The following is an 18411-nucleotide window of genomic DNA, read 5'->3' on the forward strand; positions in this document are numbered from 1 at the left end:
CGGCTCCCAGCGTGACACCGAAAAAGCCAAACCATTCTCATGAGAATGGTTTGGCTTTGGTTTTCTTTTCTGGCGGCTAATCGTGTGGAGAAACTATGCAGCAGAGACAGAGGGGCTCAGTTGTGGGAGCGGATTGGCTGCTGTTCGCAGCTAACGTTAGCTCCAGCCAGAGCAATCTGTGCCACTCTGGCTCATGCATCGGTTTCTCTTTCATCACGGCTTTTTCTGCTGTTTTTCCTCAACTTTCTCTAATCTGGAGAGCACTGTCGCCACCTAATGGGTCTGTAAAATAGGTTATACACCTTCAATAGCTCCAATATTTTTACAGGAGATGCATGAGGCTTTGATCCACATCCCACCGTCAAAAAACGCATTTGACGTCGTTCGACGTCATTGGCACTCTACGTTACTATTTGATTTGACGCCAATCGACGTTATTGGCACTCAATGAGTTAATACATATTGAAATCAAGTCTCAAAAAGGAGAGTCTCTAACTTCACACACACACACACACACACACAGACACACATGGAAAAGCAGTATTAATAATGTACAGTGCACTGCAGGATAGAGAGAACAGTGTGGAAAGGCTGGCTGTGAGGGGAACAACACGGTTACACGGGTTAACTTCTCTCTGTGTGAATGTATAACCTGCTCCATTTTAAATATCTCATGAGGCCAACCATCCAAGAAATAAAATCACAGCACAAGGCAATAACATAAAAATAAATAAAGTAGTTGCATTTAGTAAGGAGAACACTGACTGAATAACTACTGGAGAGCTGGAGATTGTTGACCCTGAATCTCTGTTTTCATTATGGGAGTGTAGGGATTGGGGGCCAACATGGAGAAACAGGACACGTGATTGGGGGCCAACATGGAGAAACAGAAAGATACTGTAATGGAATTAGTGTAGAAAGAGAAGTAGAGCAGTGGTTGGACCCCCTAAACTGACACAAATCAGACCACGGACCCCCATTTGACAAGATTTTTGTCCAAGGGTCCCGCTTCTGATAACATTTTAGCTTTCGAGTTGTAACATATGAGGCGAGTCATGACACCAAAGTACAAGTTAAAACAATAATTTATCGCAGTAACTAAAACGAAGGGAAAATGTTCACCCAAACATTGGACCGGGCAGGTGCACTCAATCAGCCTAACAATCCCCCCGACACCAGGCTCCTCCTGCAAGACAGGGCAACACACATATAAATGTTTTATTACAAAAAGTGTATGAAACCCACGGCCAAACTAGTCATAGTACGTTCTGTACTATGACTACTAAATGATTACCCTTTTTTGCTGGGGGACCCTCTGGAACCCTCTCAAGGACCCCTGGGGGGCCCTGGACCCCACTTTGAGAACCACCGACGCAGAGGACAGAGGAAGTTGGGGGGGAGCCTGCCTTAATGACAGATGCTCTGTGGCCATGCAGCCATCTCACCTCTCTCAATCACTATACAGCACAAGGTGACACTGGACTACCTCAAAATACACACACACACACACACACACACACATGACACACACACACACACACACACGACACACACACACACACACACCAAGATTGAAGGGGGGCTAAGACAAGAGATCAAGGAAGTGCAAATTAAAACGGCTCTAATTAGCCCAACTGCCACTCTCCTGTTCTGGCAGCCATATTGGAGCCTGCCTGGAGCCTGGCCTGCCAGTCTGCCTCCATCTCCAGTGGGCCACAGAGCAGAACAGCCATAGAGAATATATGACTGACTGTTCGAACGTTCTTGCCAGATCTGACGGTGAACGGAGAGAGCTCCATTAAGGAAGCAGCCGTGGGAGGATCCGTGGCCACAGTTATGCTTTGCCTCCTGCTACAACTCTTTCACCATTTGTTCTCTTGGCCTGGCACCAGCTCCACATTAATTAACAGGCTTGGCTGGTCGCTACGCCAGAGAGGATGGCAGCTAGTAGTGACAATGACTAATACACTGAAATGTTCCAAGGAGGCAGCATCTTTTGCATAGGGCTGTGTCACAATATCACATTTTCACTACACGCTTAAGAGAAAGAAGTGGTATGTCGTATACGGTCACACGTATATAAAAACATATCATTTAAAAAGGGCATCTTTAACACCTAATAAAATGTGAGCATCGGATATTTGTCTCTTCTTCGTCGATCACAGAAAAGTACGATACATTCACTTTCAATAATGTGTCGTACTTTTCTGCCATTGGCCATACTGTGAATTCTTGTGTTTTAGTTGTTTCCAGTGCACATTTGATTTGATAGTCCCCAGGGAAAACACACACACACACACACACCTATCCCTAGTGTGTGTGTGCGTGTGTACAGTAAATGTGTGAGAGAGCAAAGTTAGCTGAAGTGAGGAGTCACCAGTCAGAGGTTCCTCTGAGAGTCCAGACCTTGACCCACATACGGCCGCTTCAAAGTCACAACGTACTGAACAGATGAAAGAAACGCAGTGTGAAGCGCTGCGAGGCGTGTGTGTGTGTGTGTGTGTCTGCCATGTTATCAGTCTAATGGCTATGGATCGGGACGGAGACACACACCAGGTGGGATTCATTCTCTCCCAGATGCTCGGTACTTTTAATTGATCAATATGTAACACACACACACGCCCTCAGCAGGAGACCGTGCCGAGAGCAGAGAATGAGCAGGGTGCAGAAAATGATATGAGGAGAGTTAAGAGTTTGATTAACGGCTCGCTGACCACACGCATTACCTACTACACCTTAACACTAACACAGATTCACTCACACACCTGCCTCCGCAGTGAGCACAGCACAGTATCATACTGTATCGTTTCTACTCTAAGGAGGAAGCCAAGTTAGAGAAGCTCAGGACTGAACTAAAGTATGACAGCTGTTCTGTGATTCTCTCTCTCTCTCTCTCTCCCTCTCTGCTGGCACCTTAGGGAGGACAGAGAGAGAGAGAGAGAGAGAGACCTTAGGGAGGACAGAGAGAGAGAGAGAGAGAGACCTTAGGGAGGACAGAGAGAGAGAGAGAGAGAGAGACCTTAGGGAGGACAGAGAGAGACCTTAGGGAGGACAGAATGACAGAGAGAGAGAGACCTTAGGGAGGACAGAATGACTGAGAGAGAGAGAGAGAGAGAGAGACCTTAGGGAGGACAGAATGACAGAGAGAGAGAGACCTTAGGGAGGACAGAATGACTGAGAGAGAGAGAGAGAGAGAGAGACCTTAGGGAGGACAGAATGACTGAGAGAGAGAGAGACAGAGAGGTGGGGTGGGGTGGTGATAGGAAGACATGGGCCTTCAAAGAGGATATATAGAACTTTCTGTGTGAGTGGAATCGGGCGAATGGAGAGATTAGTGATGAAGGTATAGACAGGCAGAAGGGAGGGATGAGGGATGAAAGAAAGAACTGGCAGGTCATTTCCTGTGTGGTCTCTCCTCTCTCACTCTCTTCTCTGTGGTCATTTCCTGTGTGGTCTCTCCTCTCTCTCTCTTCTCTGTGGTCTCCAGCTGAGACTCCTAGTGGGGATGTCGCTTCTCAACGGCTCTATCAATATTTCTGCATGGGGGAAATAATAACAATAACAATAACAATAATAATAACTAGAACGACCGCAAGGCGGACTTATGCCTCCGCCATTAGTTCATTCTTGAGTCCAAGTGGATGTTGGAGCCAAATTGGAAGAAATTGCATCAAGGCGTTTCTGTGCAGAATTGGATATTTGAGCCAAATGTGAAGAAATTTAGTCAATGTGTTACTGAGATATGGCGTTACCGAGCTTGAAAATGGCGTCGAGAGGTCACAGTGACCTTGACCTTTGACCTTTGATAACCAAAATGGAATCAGTTCATCCTTGAGCCTAAGTGAATGTTTAAGGCGAATCTGATGAAATTCCGTCCAGGCGTTCCTCAGATATGGCGTTAACAAGCTTGAAAATGGCGTTCGAGAGGTCACAGTGACCTTGACCTTTGACCTTTGACCACCAAAATCTAATCAGATCATCCTTGAGCCTAAGTGAATGTTTAAGGCGAATCTGATGAAATTCCGTCCAGGCGTTCCTCAGATATCGCGTTAACAAGCTTGAAAATGGCGTTCGAGAGGTCACAGTGACCTTGACCTTTGACCTTTGACCACCAAAATCTAATCAGATCATCCTTGAGCCTAAGTGAATGTTTAAGGCGAATCTGATGAAATTCCGTCCAGGCGTTCCTCAGATATCGCGTTAACAAGCTTGAAAATGGCGTTCGAGAGGTCACAGTGACCTTGACCTTTGACCACCAAAATCTAATCAGATCATCCTTGAGCCTAAGTGAATGTTTAAGGCGAATCTGATGAAATTCCGTCCAGGCGTTCCTCAGATATCGCGTTAACAAGCTTGAAAATGGCGTTCGAGAGGTCACAGTGACCTTGACCTTTGACCTTTGACCACCAAAATCTAATCAGATCATCCTTGAGCCTAAGTGAATGTTTAAGGCGAATCTGATGAAATTCCGTCAAGGCGTTCCTCAGATATGGCGTTAACAAACATCGTACGGACGTACGGACAGCCGTACGTACGTACGTACGGACGGACAACCCGGATCCATAATGCCTTCGGCCTGGCTTCGCCGGCGGAGGCATAATAACTGGCCTATTTAATAAATGAACAAATAAAAGTAGAGCATGCACATCCACTCTTCAGTTAGCAGGACAAACAAAATGATCAGCAACAGGTTAAAAAAGGTAGTCTGCACACTGCGTAGAGACTTGCTCCCAGTAGATTTATTGTATGGCTTTACATTTCAGTCAATGCGATCATTCTGATGAAGGTCGCTTTGACCAAAACGTAAAGTCTCTACGCAGTGTGCAGACTCTACGTTTTTTCTTTTTTTACCTATTTAATAAATGAAACATGCATGGCACTTGCTATTTAAAGACTCAGTAGTACTGCCTTGAAATGGCGAAATGTTTTACACTGCATATATTTAAAAATCTGTCCATTTTGTTTAGCCTACTGATTGATGAAAGTGTGTGTGTGTGTGTGTGTGTGTGTGTGTGTGTGCGCGTGCATGCGGGTGTGTGTATGCTGTGTAGTTATAAAGGCCAACCTTGGTATTTTCAACCTCACTCAACCACTTCATTTATTGTTAATGAGATATCAGGAGGTGTAGGTAATTGTTTTGAACGGAGGGTTGATGAGATGATGAAATAAAGATAAAGGAATGAATAAGAGAGTGGAGAGAAGTGGGCACAGCGGAGAGTGAGGGGCAGAGAGAGACCGGAGTTTAATAATAGGTCGTGAGCAGTGTTGGGGGTAACTCATTACAAAAGTAACATATTACATGTAATATATTACTTTTAGCAGTAACTCAGTAATATAACTTATTACTTATAGGATTTCAGTAATATTATACCAGTTACTTTGTCAAGTAATTCAAGTTACAAATTGAGTTACATTCGATAAAATAAAAAGCACATATTTAAAAAAGATACAATTATTTCCTAATCAAACTGTGTTTTTATGCAAATAACCACTATAGATGACAATAACAAAGGAAAAGAAAACATTTAGAATTTTGGATTTCAAGGCGGTTGAAATTATTTTTCTGGATGGTTCCGGGGCGGTCATCAATGTCATTCTGCTGCTGCTGTTGTTTTGGTCAAAGTAATGCAAAAGTAGTGTAATAAGTAACGAGTTACTCTACACAGAAAGTAATATTGTAAAGTAACTTATTACTGTCAAATGAAAGTAACTAGTAATATGTAGTATATTACATTTTGAAAGTAACTTGCCCAACACTGGTCATGAGAGAGAAATATAGAAATAAAAAAATATAGCCTATATAAAAAATCTCTCACATAAACGCAGAACTCAAACTATATCTTCCTTTGCTATTGTCTGTTTATACATTTCCCAACCACATGGTGGGTTGCCTACCAAGATGGCTGTCATGAATGCCTTTTGCATACAATAGCCCATTATAGGCAATGTAACTGTAGTGTTATTATTTAATGTGGTCAAAACATATAGCAACGCCATGATGGAAGTGAATGCTATACCCATAGTGCAGTGGTTCCAAAACTTGTTAAAGTCCTATACCCCTCAAAGATTCAACCTCCTGCTGTGTACCCCCTCTACCTCCAGAAGGTACTACAGATTTGTTTGCAACTGCAACTGCGAGTCCGGCTGGGGGTACATGTACGCCACTTTGGGAATAAGTGCCATAGTGCAACTTGCAACAGATTGGTGTGGAACGGTTAGTGGAAGTGTTTATAAGAGTCTCCAGATTGGTCTTAAAAGGGGAATGCCACCCATTTTATTAAGAATTCACATACAGGACGTTATTGCTGTGGCACAGGACTATTTCAATTCAGTCAATACTTGTAAACATGCAGCACTCTAAATCTAAAGCGATAAACTTGAGAGCTAAGCCTTGAATTTGTGGAGTCACTGGGATGTAACAAATGGCCCTGCTCCATAGACAATGGATGGGGGACTGACTTTGTTTACGCATAAAACTTTGTGAGAATGTTTGCACCCAAATGAAGATCAAAGAAAAAGATCTTATGGCTCCACAAAGTATTAAATAAATTCATTGTGTATGGAGCCCTTGATTTTCCATCTGCAATTTCTAGCTTTAGGAGACTGCTGCAAGTTCACAAACATTGCCTGACCTGTCCTGGGGCAGAGAGATACCTTATAGATTCTTACAATGGGTGGCATCACCCTTTAAGACTTGAACGTTGACCTTGATTTATACCGGGTCTGGAATCTCTCACAGTTCCCTTTCTTTCATTGTTTTTGTAATCTCCTCTTGTCGTTCACATTTGAAAACCTTGACAGGAGGAGGTCAAAGATCTGCCTCTGTAGCAGCACACACACCTACAGCAGCATTGATCGGCAACTTCCCATGGCAGCAGCCAGGCTGTCTGTCAGGTTCACAATGCAGGCAGTTACGTCAGCTACCCTGCATTTCAAGAGATTTCTTGAGATTATTATTATAACTGTGCAGTATTAAAGAAAATACTTCTCAAGACTGGAGAGACATGAAATCAATCATTTGAAATATAACTGGTTTAGTGCACGTTTGTGGTCAAGAAAGCAAACATTTCTCTTCTGAGACTGTAGTATGTTGTGCTGGTTTGAGTATAAAGGTAAGCTCCACTATGCACGTATTCCAAATATATAGGTGTTCCATTAGAACATATTCACATAACATACTTTTCCAAACACCGACACCCATTTTTCTCAATCTCAGAAAAGATTCACCTTGTCCCAGTTGAGGTTTTGGACTCTCTCTCAGCCACCTTGGGCTGTGATCTCGTCTCATCTACTGTACAGTAGGTCAGGTCTTGGACTCAATCCGGTCTCAACACTGCAGTTAATAGTGACACTGAGGCTTATATAACACTGCTGCAAAAATGAAACAATTGTCACATTAACTTTGCTTTGTTGATTTTATTTATAATTATTCGACATGAATAATTTCCGTTTACTTTTTTGACATGTATCGCAGCGTCTTTGCACTCATCTTTGTATTTTATTTTACTTTATTTTTGTTTAGTTTGTTGTGCATCAAACAAGGGAGCTGCAAACACAATTTTATTGTAGTTGTATAATGACAATAAAAAGGAAAATAAAACTATGGCTGATATGTGATGGTGAAAAAACAAACGATGGTGGCGATACAGCTAGATCGAGTACAATCCAGTACATAATACCGTTGAAGGAAAAAGCTCTATGCCATATACTGTATTGCTATACTTGCTTGTGTATCTGTCCTTACAAACTGATGACCTGTATTAACAGCAGTAGGGTGCAGCAGACAAACTGCACTGAAAATGAATGAGTGTGCAGGAAAAGGGGACAGCGCGCGACACGCATAAGACGAATGCTGTTTCTCGTGAGACTTATGGGCTCACCAGCTGGCCTTTTGATATTGTTGTTGTGATAAGTGGCTTCGTTCTCTGTTCTCACTCTGCTGTTGCGTTGTTTTATTGGATTACCCCAATGTTTTATCCCTTCTCTCCATGTTTATTTCAGTCAAGTCTCTTTGTTGCTGCCTGGGAGTATCTCTTGTCCCGTCTCACATTCTTACGCAGTCGAATATTGAGTAATGCTTTAGACTAGTTCCACTTCCATGTAATCGTAACATCACAATGAGTCTTTTTGGTGTGCGAGCTATTTTACGGAGCTTCCTCGTAGTTAAAGCTAGGAGTGATTTAAGTTTATTTTGCACCGTGTGCTTTTATTTTGAAGGCTAGAAATGGAGGTGGGTTAGGTCAGAGCCGTATAATAGAAGAGTTCCGACATCTCCATTCACTCCAATGGACCAGTTTTTTTCCAGGAAGTAGAAAGTGGAACTCTTCAGTAAAAAAAAGCAGCACTGTCGAGTTGCATCAAAATAGACAGTGTTGTACTTTGAAAGGGTTTTTCATCCCTTGAAATGAATCAAATTGTACATTATCGGCTTTATTTTAGCATGCAAAAGTAGCGCGAGACCCATTCCTGGCTGTTCATTGGCTAATGATTCTTGCATTTTGGTCCTCCGCTGACGCCACTCTCTTACTAGAGGACACTAGGTTAGGTTATTTGCCATGCTCTTGAAACTGCTTCTGGTTCTCTCTACTTTACGCCTCCGTGTTGTGTTACTTTCTGTGAAGAGTGCAACAGTTAGATTACCTTACAGCCGCTGTTAAATCATCCAAAATGAACATGAATAATATATTCACACACACGCACTCATACCTGCACACATATTCACTCCTCTTTTCCCATACAAAGGACCACAATGGAAACAAGCCCTTGGGCTTTATTGTGTTTTATTCCTTTTGATCAATATTTTTGTTGTATTGTCTTGCACAATTCTGCTCTTATTGAATCAATAAAGTTATCAATCAATCAATCAATCAATTATGATTGATCCCCCCTCCAAATTATTAATGCCATTAAATAGGAATAGGTTTCTTTATAAAAAAAAAAGTAATAATTAAAATGGACAATTACAGTGCATTATGGTCGCTGCTATAACTTACCGAAATAAAGTCCCAGTTCCTCCATTCCTGACTTGTGACGGCAAAACAACATCGCTGCTGCCTGCTAATGTTACAGCCAGCAGCCATGACAGCTGCATCAAATGACTTACTATTGAGATAGGAGTAGGGCAGGAAGTGAGGCGGTTTTTGGTCTTCAGAATAAAAGCGTTGATTGTGTCACTTGAGAAAAATCTGAGAATAATGCTGTCTTTTATAATTGGGGCCCCCTGGAGAGCACACAGAAAGCCAGAAACAGAAGAGCGTCAGTCAACATAGGCTGAGCCCCCCGGTAACGACCAAGTAAAACATATCAATTAGAGATCCAGAGAACCACACCAACGCGGTGAGCGGTCTCTTTCGCTCCATACAGACTGTGAGTTCAACTTACTGAGGGGAAAAAAACATTTTTATTTTCAACTCACACAGTTAAAAACAAGTTCCAAACCCTGCAGCTGGTGACATATTCAGCGTACAAGTAGGGACACAACAAGTAACTGTTTCTCGCCTGTTCTGATGTGAAAGCAAAATGGAGGTGTTCTGTCAAACAAGGCGCTCATTCACCACAACACTGTAGTGCACTTACTAGTCATGACTCGTGTTAGATTTGTTGAGAAATACTGGGATATTTTCATCACCTAGTGATATATCTTATATCTTATATGTGAGAGAAGGTCAAAAAAAGAGAGAGCGTGCAAGAGAGAAAAAATTACAAGAACAAAATCAGGCATTTCACAGCCGTGGGTCTGAGATGGCGTCAGACGGCGTCAGACACGACCTGTGTCACAGCACAGGTTGTTCGGCTGAAGAGCTCGAGGGTCACCGCGGAGAGGAACACCGGGATGCTCTTCTGGTGATGCAGGTGCATGGTCACCATCTCTCCCAGAGTCTTGGAGAACTCGGTTTCCATGAGCTGCATACTTCCACCGGAGCCCTGCGCGCACAGAAACACACATCCCATCAAAACACACACCACCTACATCTCCAGAGAAGAACTTTCAAAGTGAAGCGAGATCACTTAAAAAAGTTGTTATTGTCTATTGGGGATTCTCAAGTGTGTGTGTGTGTGTGTGTGTGTGTGTGTGTGTGTGTGTGTGTGTGTGTGTGTGTACGCGCGCACGCACAGCAGGGTGAAGGTGTCTAAATCTGTGTGGATTAATTAAAAGGAATGAGGAGCAGCTCGGGGCGATGGAGTGAAGGAGAGAGAGATGAGGGAAACGAGGGATAAAGTAATTAAAGCAATTCAGGGAGGGAGGGAGGCGGAGACGAAGCAGAGTTCCAAGCCATGCTGGGAAGATATTGAGACGTTGGAGAAATGTCCCGTGTTAATGTGCGTATGCACGTGTGGTGTGTGCGAGAGACGCAGATCCTTATTTCACAAGTATTCCCGTTAAACACATACATGGGATTATAAAAGAAGAGGGCAGGAGGAAATAGTAAGAAATCAGGAAATCAGAGGTAAAGAACAAAACACCAAAGGAGAAAAAGAAGCGCGAACAGACGGAGGCTCCAGTTGGTGGAAGGTCAAGTACTGCAGTGCATTATCTATTATCTCCCACATAGAGGCTTTGTATTGAAGGCCCGACCAAGACAATGTTCAGCCAGCGAGCACAATATTGAGCTAAATACCTCCCTAAACTGACACAAGATACTGCTTGATGATATACCACCTTGTCACGATGGCTTGTTCAACACATATTTCACACACAACAGGCTGTGCTGCAACTCACAGTCTTGTGTGAAAAGCCACAAATCCCCGATGGGAGAGCGCAGGATAACTGAACTAATAGCATTCGCTAATGTCGCTGACTGTGCAATGCTAAAACCAAGGTTAAATGAAGTATGAAGAGTGCTTGAGAGAGAGAGAGAGAGAGAGAGATGGAGAGAGAGAGAGAGAGAGAGAGTGAGAGAGAGATGGAGAGAGAGAGAGAGATGGAGAGAGAGAGAGATGGAGAGAGAGAGAGAGAGAGAGAGAGAGAGAGAGAGGGAGAGAGAGAGAGAGCGAGAGAGAGAGAGAGAGAGTGAGAGAGAGAGAGAGAGGGAGAGAGAGCGAGAGAGAGAGAGAGAGAGAGAGAGTGAGAGAGAGAGTGAGAGAGAGAGAGAGAGAGAGGGAGAGAGAGAGAGAGAGGGAGAGAGAGAGAGAGAGCGAGAGAGAGAGAGAGAGAGAGTGAGAGAGAGAGAGAGGGAGAGAGAGAGAGAGAGCGAGAGAGAGAGAGAGAGAGAGAGAGAAGAGAATTCCTTGCTGTTGCAAGTCTCAGTGTTTATTTTCAAGCTAAATGTATTAAGTGGATTAAGTCAAGGCTGACTGCAAGCTAGCATGTAGCTGCTGCTCGGCTGCTAGAGGCTAAGTCCTAATCACAGACGCACGGGTTTGAATCCGGCCTGTGCCCTTTGCTGCATGTCATCCCCTCTCTCTGCCCTGTGATTCATGTCTCTCACTCTCTCTACTGTGACTGTCCAATACAGCAGAAACGCGTGCGCAAGCACACACACACACACACACACACACACACACACACACACACACACACGCACACACGCACACACACACACACACAGATAGATACATACATAGCTAGATCGATGGATAGCTAGTAGCTAGATAGCTAGCTAGCTAGATAAAGTTAGGTCGCAGTCCACTCCATCTACAACTTTCATCTAGTACATACACTATATTGTACGTATTGTACCACTTCAGTCGCCTGGCTCTGTGCTGTAGCACAGAGCAGAGTCAACCACTGTGTAGTAAACTTGCCATTTTCAGCGTGTAGCAACAAGCAAGCGTTGTTGTTGTTGTTGTTTCACAGCGGCGGAGGCATTTGAGATAGACAGATTCGACACGCAGGGAGCGGAAAAGGAAATCCATAAATGGTCACAGCCAGTCAGCCGGAGCCAATGGCAGAGCTTGCAGGGAGCGGAAATGGATTTTCAACATAGTGTGACCCCAAATATTCGACGATTCGTTCGAAGGATCCTGATTTGACTGCCAACGTGCCAATCTCACAGTCCAATACAGTCGCAAAATGTGCTTATGAAACAAGGCGTGCCAGATGGTTTGTTGCACAGAACCACCTCTGAAGTCATCTTTGGAAACTGTTTGGAAAAGGGCGGGCACTTGCAAAAAAATACTTGGCAGGTGATTGGATGAACCATCTGTCTATCACGGGCGACTGGCCATCGTCACACCTGAACCACGCCCGTAGCTGCCAGTAGAGGACACAGGCTGTTCAGCTCCATGTTCGTCTTTACGGCCTGGTTCAAAACATGCTTTTGGAGTAAAATATACGTTAGAAAAGACTATGTTTTGGGCGTGATTGACAGGTTGCCTGTCCAGTGATCACACAGTTTGCCGATCACGGACCAATAGCAGGCAGAGCTGCGGCTCTGGGAAACTCCTGGGGCCGGTCGCACCAACTGGTCTTACGACTGGTCTTAAGCTAAGTCGGTCGTAACTTTACGACCTAACAGCTACGCCGGGCGTAAACCTTTTTCTCACTAAGACCGGTCGTAAATATTACGCCTAGTCCAGAGCAGGCGGGTTATAGACGGTTTTCACCTGTGTGTTGCGCAATAGCTACAAGCCCTCAGCACTCTGGCTGTATTCAGACCCGAGTTATAAACTGGAAACGCAGTACGTTATAAACGTTATAAATAATAGTCATGTTATAAACAACTAACCAATGCTGGGGGTCCGTATGGAAAGTGGAAATCGAAATGGTTAAAAGTTAAATCAAGTTGGTCATTCAGTGGCGTTTTACTGCCATGTAAAGTAACGACAAGTAAGAGTTAGCCGCTAACATTAGCCACACTATTACAGCCGATTACCCATCAGCGGAGCGTCATTTGACGTCAGCACACTCTTCTAAGCAGGTCGCGTGCCGCATCCCAGTGGGCATTCCCATGCTTTCACATGGACGCGCATCGCTACGACCGGCGTAGTTAAGACCTGACGTAATAAGCCCTGTTGGTGCAACAGGCGTAAATCCACTCTAAAGACTGGTCTTAACTAAGACCGACGTAGGAGTTACGACCAGGCATAGTTAAGACTAGGGATGGGAATTGATAAGATTTTAGCGATTCCGATTCCATTTTCGATTCTGCCTATCGATCCGATTCCTTATCGATTCTCTTATCGATTCTCATTGGGCAAGGAAAAAAAAAAAAGAGTACAAACGGGTTTATTAACATTAATTTTCTTTTATATTATTATCATAATTATGTATTCTTATTCAGCTCTGAGATCAGATTACTCTTTTCAATCCCATACCAAGCAGGGATCAGTGTCTGTTAAACTGGCTTTGTTTGGGGGTTTGTATTTTGGGTTGAGCATCTTTGTCATCTCCCTATAGAAAATATATAGTGGGAATGAATGAAACAGAACTAGTGCTTAGAATGACAACATGCAACTTTGACATTTTACTTTAGCTGGCATGTCAGACAAACTACTGCTCGGTGACATTCGTTTACCCTCGCCTCGGTCATTTTACTCTTCCCTGCCTGGGTGAATGGAGGGGCTAGAAGTGCGCAGCACAATAAGTACTCGCTGCAGCCTCTGTCCCAGAGCGACTACCAGCCTCTGAACCAGTCTGACTCTGAACGTCATCATCCTCTAAATTAAATGGATGGAAATGGAGTATTGGTGAAATCTGGTTTACGCAATGAAACAAATGGCACAAACAATAAACACACAATAGACAGGGTCTGGAGGAGCGCTAACGTTAGCCGCGCTGCTGTTAGCCACGTTATCGTCACTCCGTAGCACATCAGAAACGTGACATTCCTCCAAAATTATTGCATGCTGTGTGGACAAATGTTTCTGCATATTGCTAGTATTTCCCCCCTTTGACGAAATAGAGGTTTTGCAAGCATTGCAAGTGGCACTGTGGTCATCGTTTTGCTTCTGCCTAGACGGTGGCTAGACCGGTGGCTGCGGTCTAAACAAAACAAGGCTGCGTTGCGTGCGTGTCGCAGCGTGTGACGTCATCGCGCATGGAATCGATAGTGGAATTGTTAAGGATTTTGGCTAACGATTCCAAGGAATTGATCCACTGGGACCCGGTTCTCAACAAGAACCGGTTCTCGATTCCCATCCCTAGTTAAGACCAGTCGGTGCAACCGGCCCCTGGTCTCGCACGAGATGCACACAAACCCCAAGATGGCGATGGCCAGATCACGGCCACACTAGGCTCAAAACGAGAGTCCAAAAGTCAATGAGTGGAGTCACGCTAATCTGTCCATATTTTTTAGACGGTCTATAGTGAAATATTGGTATATTGCCCGGCTCTACTTACGCACATCCTTGAATTCCATCGGGGTCTACATTAAACAACTCTTTACTTCATTTGCCTGGATAGGAGTTTGATCCGACCACATGTTGCGTGCTCTGCATGTCTACCACCACACTGCGAGCACACTGCCGTCCTGCGGGACGCACTGCAGTGGGATGATGCAATGGCCTTTCTTCACCGGCTTTCCTCCCTAACACTCTGCTCCTCCACTCCATCTAACCACAGCACTCTGTTCTCTTTACCGATCATCACCGGCTTCCTCCCCAACACTGCTCCACTCCATCTAACCACCAAGTGTCCCTGGTGCTTTCTGTCCCTGTGTGGCTGTCTGAAAGCGATGCCATATCCTCAGGCTCCTCTGACTCTCATCACAGGCACACACACACACACACACACACACACACACACACACACAAACACGTGTGTGCGCACGGCTCGAGAAACTGCAGGGGCTCTGGGAACATGGAACACATCAAAGAAAAACACTGCGACCAGTTACCATGGAGATCCCAGTGTCTCAAACACCTTCTGCTGAAGTTTGTCCTCAGAACAGTCTGTGTGTGTGTGTGTGTGTGTGTGTGTGTGCGTGTGCGTGTGCGTGTGTGTGTGTGTGTGTGTGTGTGGGTGGGTGGATAATGTGTGCGAGACACAGTGGACATGTTGATGGAGCCTATGGGAGCGGAGGACAGAGGAATCCCACAGCCAATCAGAAAATAAGTAACATAACACCATTCTCGTTCTCTGGAGAAAACACTATTGTACACACATTTAGGTTTCACACACACACACACACACACACACGGCGGAGTAAAGGTTATGCAGATTTATACAGTTTACAAAAATAGTTATGGACACAAAACGGAAGTGTTGGTGCTCTGGGTCTGAGATACAGAAGGACGGAGTATTAGTGCAACATGGAGAGAAAGAGAGAAATGAAGTGAGCGACAAGCTGATGGCAGTTTCAGGATGTAAACTAAAAGCCAAACAAACTTTAGGTAAACTCACCATATCAACAAAATGTGTTCATAGAACTGGTCTGAAACTATATCAAGGCTTTCCACTAAATGTAGCTTACGGTACATATATAGGTGGATTCCGACACACACAAACACAATCAAGCTCCGACACACAAACACAATTAACATCCACAATCCTATGACATCATCAGTGATGTCATGTCATAGGAAGAATGGAAGAGTGGTAAACACAATACTCATTTCTCCTATCTGTGAAGTCTATAAACACAATATTGATTTCTCCTCTGTGGTCACTGGTCATACCTCATACATTGTGCCTTTTGTCAAATCCTTTATTGAATTATTGAATGAAATTCCAGCACGAATGTATTTCGATGTCATTTCTGCCTTATGCAGCACAACGCTGAAGAAGCTTTTCGCTGAAACGTCGCTTGTTGCTGCTGTCTGTCCCAGATGATACAGGATAATTACACTTTGCAAAGGACATTTAGTGTGGTGGCCTGTTCTCTTTTCTATTCAGTGTATTTTGGCCCTGCACCTTAAGTGTTCTCGGTTGGATTGAGTGTGCTGGCTGTTGGTGAGTATGTACTGAACTTTCTCATCTATACACATTTTTCACCATTTGATTGAGGAGAAATATTAGGGTCGAGTACTGAGGTCAGATCCAATCCAGCTCTGAAGTAAACTGGTCTAACAGTACACCCACCACCAAGCCTATCTTTAACAATATAAAGACGCTCTTAACACAGCCCGGGTCCACCTACTACTCCCACCTTCATTCACTCCGGCTCCACCAACCCCAAGTCTCTTTTTTCTCCACCATAAACAAACTCCTCAAACCCAGTGACAAATAATACCTCCACATCCTTCACAGTTTATAAGTGCAACTCTTTCCTCTCTTTTTCCCCCCCAAAAATATCAACACCATCTACAGCAACCTGACCACCTCCCCCTCACTCAGCCCCTCCCCCTCACTCAGCCCCTCCCCCTCACTCAGCCCCTCCGCCTCACTCAGCCCCTCCCCCTCACTCAGCCCCTGTCTCAGTTCTGCCCTGTGTCTCCAATAGAACTGTCCAAAATCTGGTGTCCAAGCCCGTCTCTAATCTCCCCTTTCTGTCATCAAAAATGCTGGAACGTGTTGGCGCCTCTCAACTCAAAACCCACCTCATCTCCGTCGCATTTTCACAAATACTCATTAGCTTGATTCTCGTGTTTCTCTTTCCTCGCACAGAGAAAATTCCAAAAGACTTTAATAAAAAGGTCAAGGGAGGTTTTTTTCAAATCAGCTTTATTCAAATCCTGACCTTATCAATGCTTATTATTCACGCTTCCCTAAAAAGTGTTTTGAACAATATGTGACCTTTATGAAAACATCAAGGTTGTGTTTGTGTTTGAAAACAACAGCATTTTCCTCATTCAGCAGGGCTGGAGATGTGGAAAGAAAAAAGAAAAAGCAGGGATGAGGTGAAGGTAAATGCCAGTATCAAAAGGCTCTTCCCAAAGAGCAAAGCAGATATAGCTGGGGAGCTAACGAAGGCTACGTGCTGAAACGCGTACGTTGTACTACTTTGAAACAGGAATAAAAAACCCTCAAAAGGACATCTTCGAGTGCTGGCTCCTTCTCTACTACTTCTTCCCAAAGAGCGGCATCAACCTGATACTGCATGGCAGGCGGAGGGAGACCGGAGGAAACTTTTATCTGTTTCACCGAGAACAGGGACAAGAATCTAATACCTTTTTTACATCAAAAGTCCCACTAGTACACGTGTTTTTGTTACCCAGGAAAGCAGCAGGGGGTAGCAGCAGCAGCATCGCCTTTTAAACCTTTATATCGCACTCTCAACCTGTCTCTTCCCCCTCCCTTTCCCCTTCTTCTCTCACGGCTGTCCGCTGTCCAGGCGCAGTGTCTGCAGCCAAAACAAAATGGAAACTTCCGCGTAAAAATGTCAAACTAATGTCCTTTAAACACGTAAATAGCCTCACTGATGCACGTCGGGTGAGAAAAGGGTGTTTCAACAAACGAAGCAGCAAACGTATCAAAATACTCGCTTTGATGTTAAGATGACATAATAGTGAAACCGTGGTGGCTGTAAAGCATTGCTCAAAATGTGAACGTTAAAGCGAGGGCTTTATTTTGAAAGAGCTAAAGCGGACGACCTACTTACATTCTGGCTGACTTGACACAGTCTATGTGCCTGGGGCTGAGCTGTGCATGACGAGAGACACTTTTTTCTCTCGGCATGTTCCGTCAATGTAAATTAATTAACTGTTGAGAAAGTCAAATTTCAGCCTGTGGGAATCACTGAATCTCACTGACTCACGCTGGAAAATGGGCGGCAACTCAGGAGGAGAAGCAGGGTTGGAAAATCACACATTGGACCACCGCCAAGATTTATATCGCAGTGGCATGCAGAGTGGTAGCATAAAAACCCACCTAACTTGCAGGATCGCTCTATTGGCTAAACCGCCCAGCTTGGAAAAAGTTAGACTGAAGAAAATGCCACTAGTTTGTGGATATTAGTGGGATTTTTTGGCCAGTCTAAAAGGGGCTTAACAGAGCAACTGGCGCACTACATTTAGGAAGGACAGAGCTCAACAATAGAGAGGAGAGGACGAGTGCTATCACATTTATCCCTTCTTTTCATTTGTCTATCCAATTAAAGGAAATCAATACTTTCAGGCTTGAGCTGCAGGGCGGGGCTTTACAACGACCTCGCCCAACCAAGGAGCTGCGTGCTGACTGAATGGCAATCATGCTGGTTTCTCCGTGCAGACAGGGTCAGAGTGGAGGCGCACACCCACGCCCTCAAAGCAAATTTATACTGACTGCGGAGTGTCCGGTGTCCGCGGTGTTCACGGCAAGACCGTTCTCTCCGCAGAGGCACATCCTTTTATGGTAAATACGGTAGCAGTGCAGCGTCTGCAGAGAGCGGAGAATCCCCCTCCAGGCTCTCGTTGTGTTTGCAAATGTCACATCAGTTCTTCCGTGTGTGATCCTGATTTATATCGGCGAATAATCAATCCTAGTGCAATTGTAGGCTATTTTCAGTTTGTTTTTAGCAAGTAAGTTTGTTGTCTTCTTGTTTTTGTGCTTTGCATTAAATTTTTTCGATCTCAAATCGTTTTTATTGACGTAGTAAATTGTAGGCTATTCAC

The 18411-nt window shown here is 44.3% G+C and overlaps 1 protein-coding gene across 1 annotated transcript in view; it reads right to left on the bottom strand.

Annotated features, from left to right (window-relative positions):
* Positions 1–9387: 9387 nt before the first annotated feature.
* The window catches only part of mad1l1 (mitotic arrest deficient 1 like 1), a 75854-nt gene continuing 66830 nt past the window's right edge, over positions 9388–18411 (bottom strand). Inside the window, exon 18 of the mRNA XM_083655932.1 lies at positions 9388–9924. Within this exon, the coding sequence (XP_083512058.1) occupies positions 9748–9924 (177 nt within the window). The 3' untranslated portion in view covers positions 9388–9747. The remainder of the gene's footprint in view (positions 9925–18411) is intronic.

The sequence above is a fragment of the Poromitra crassiceps genome (assembly GCF_964638095.1).
Source record: "Poromitra crassiceps genome assembly, chromosome: 19".
Lineage (NCBI taxonomy): Eukaryota > Metazoa > Chordata > Actinopteri > Beryciformes > Melamphaidae > Poromitra > Poromitra crassiceps.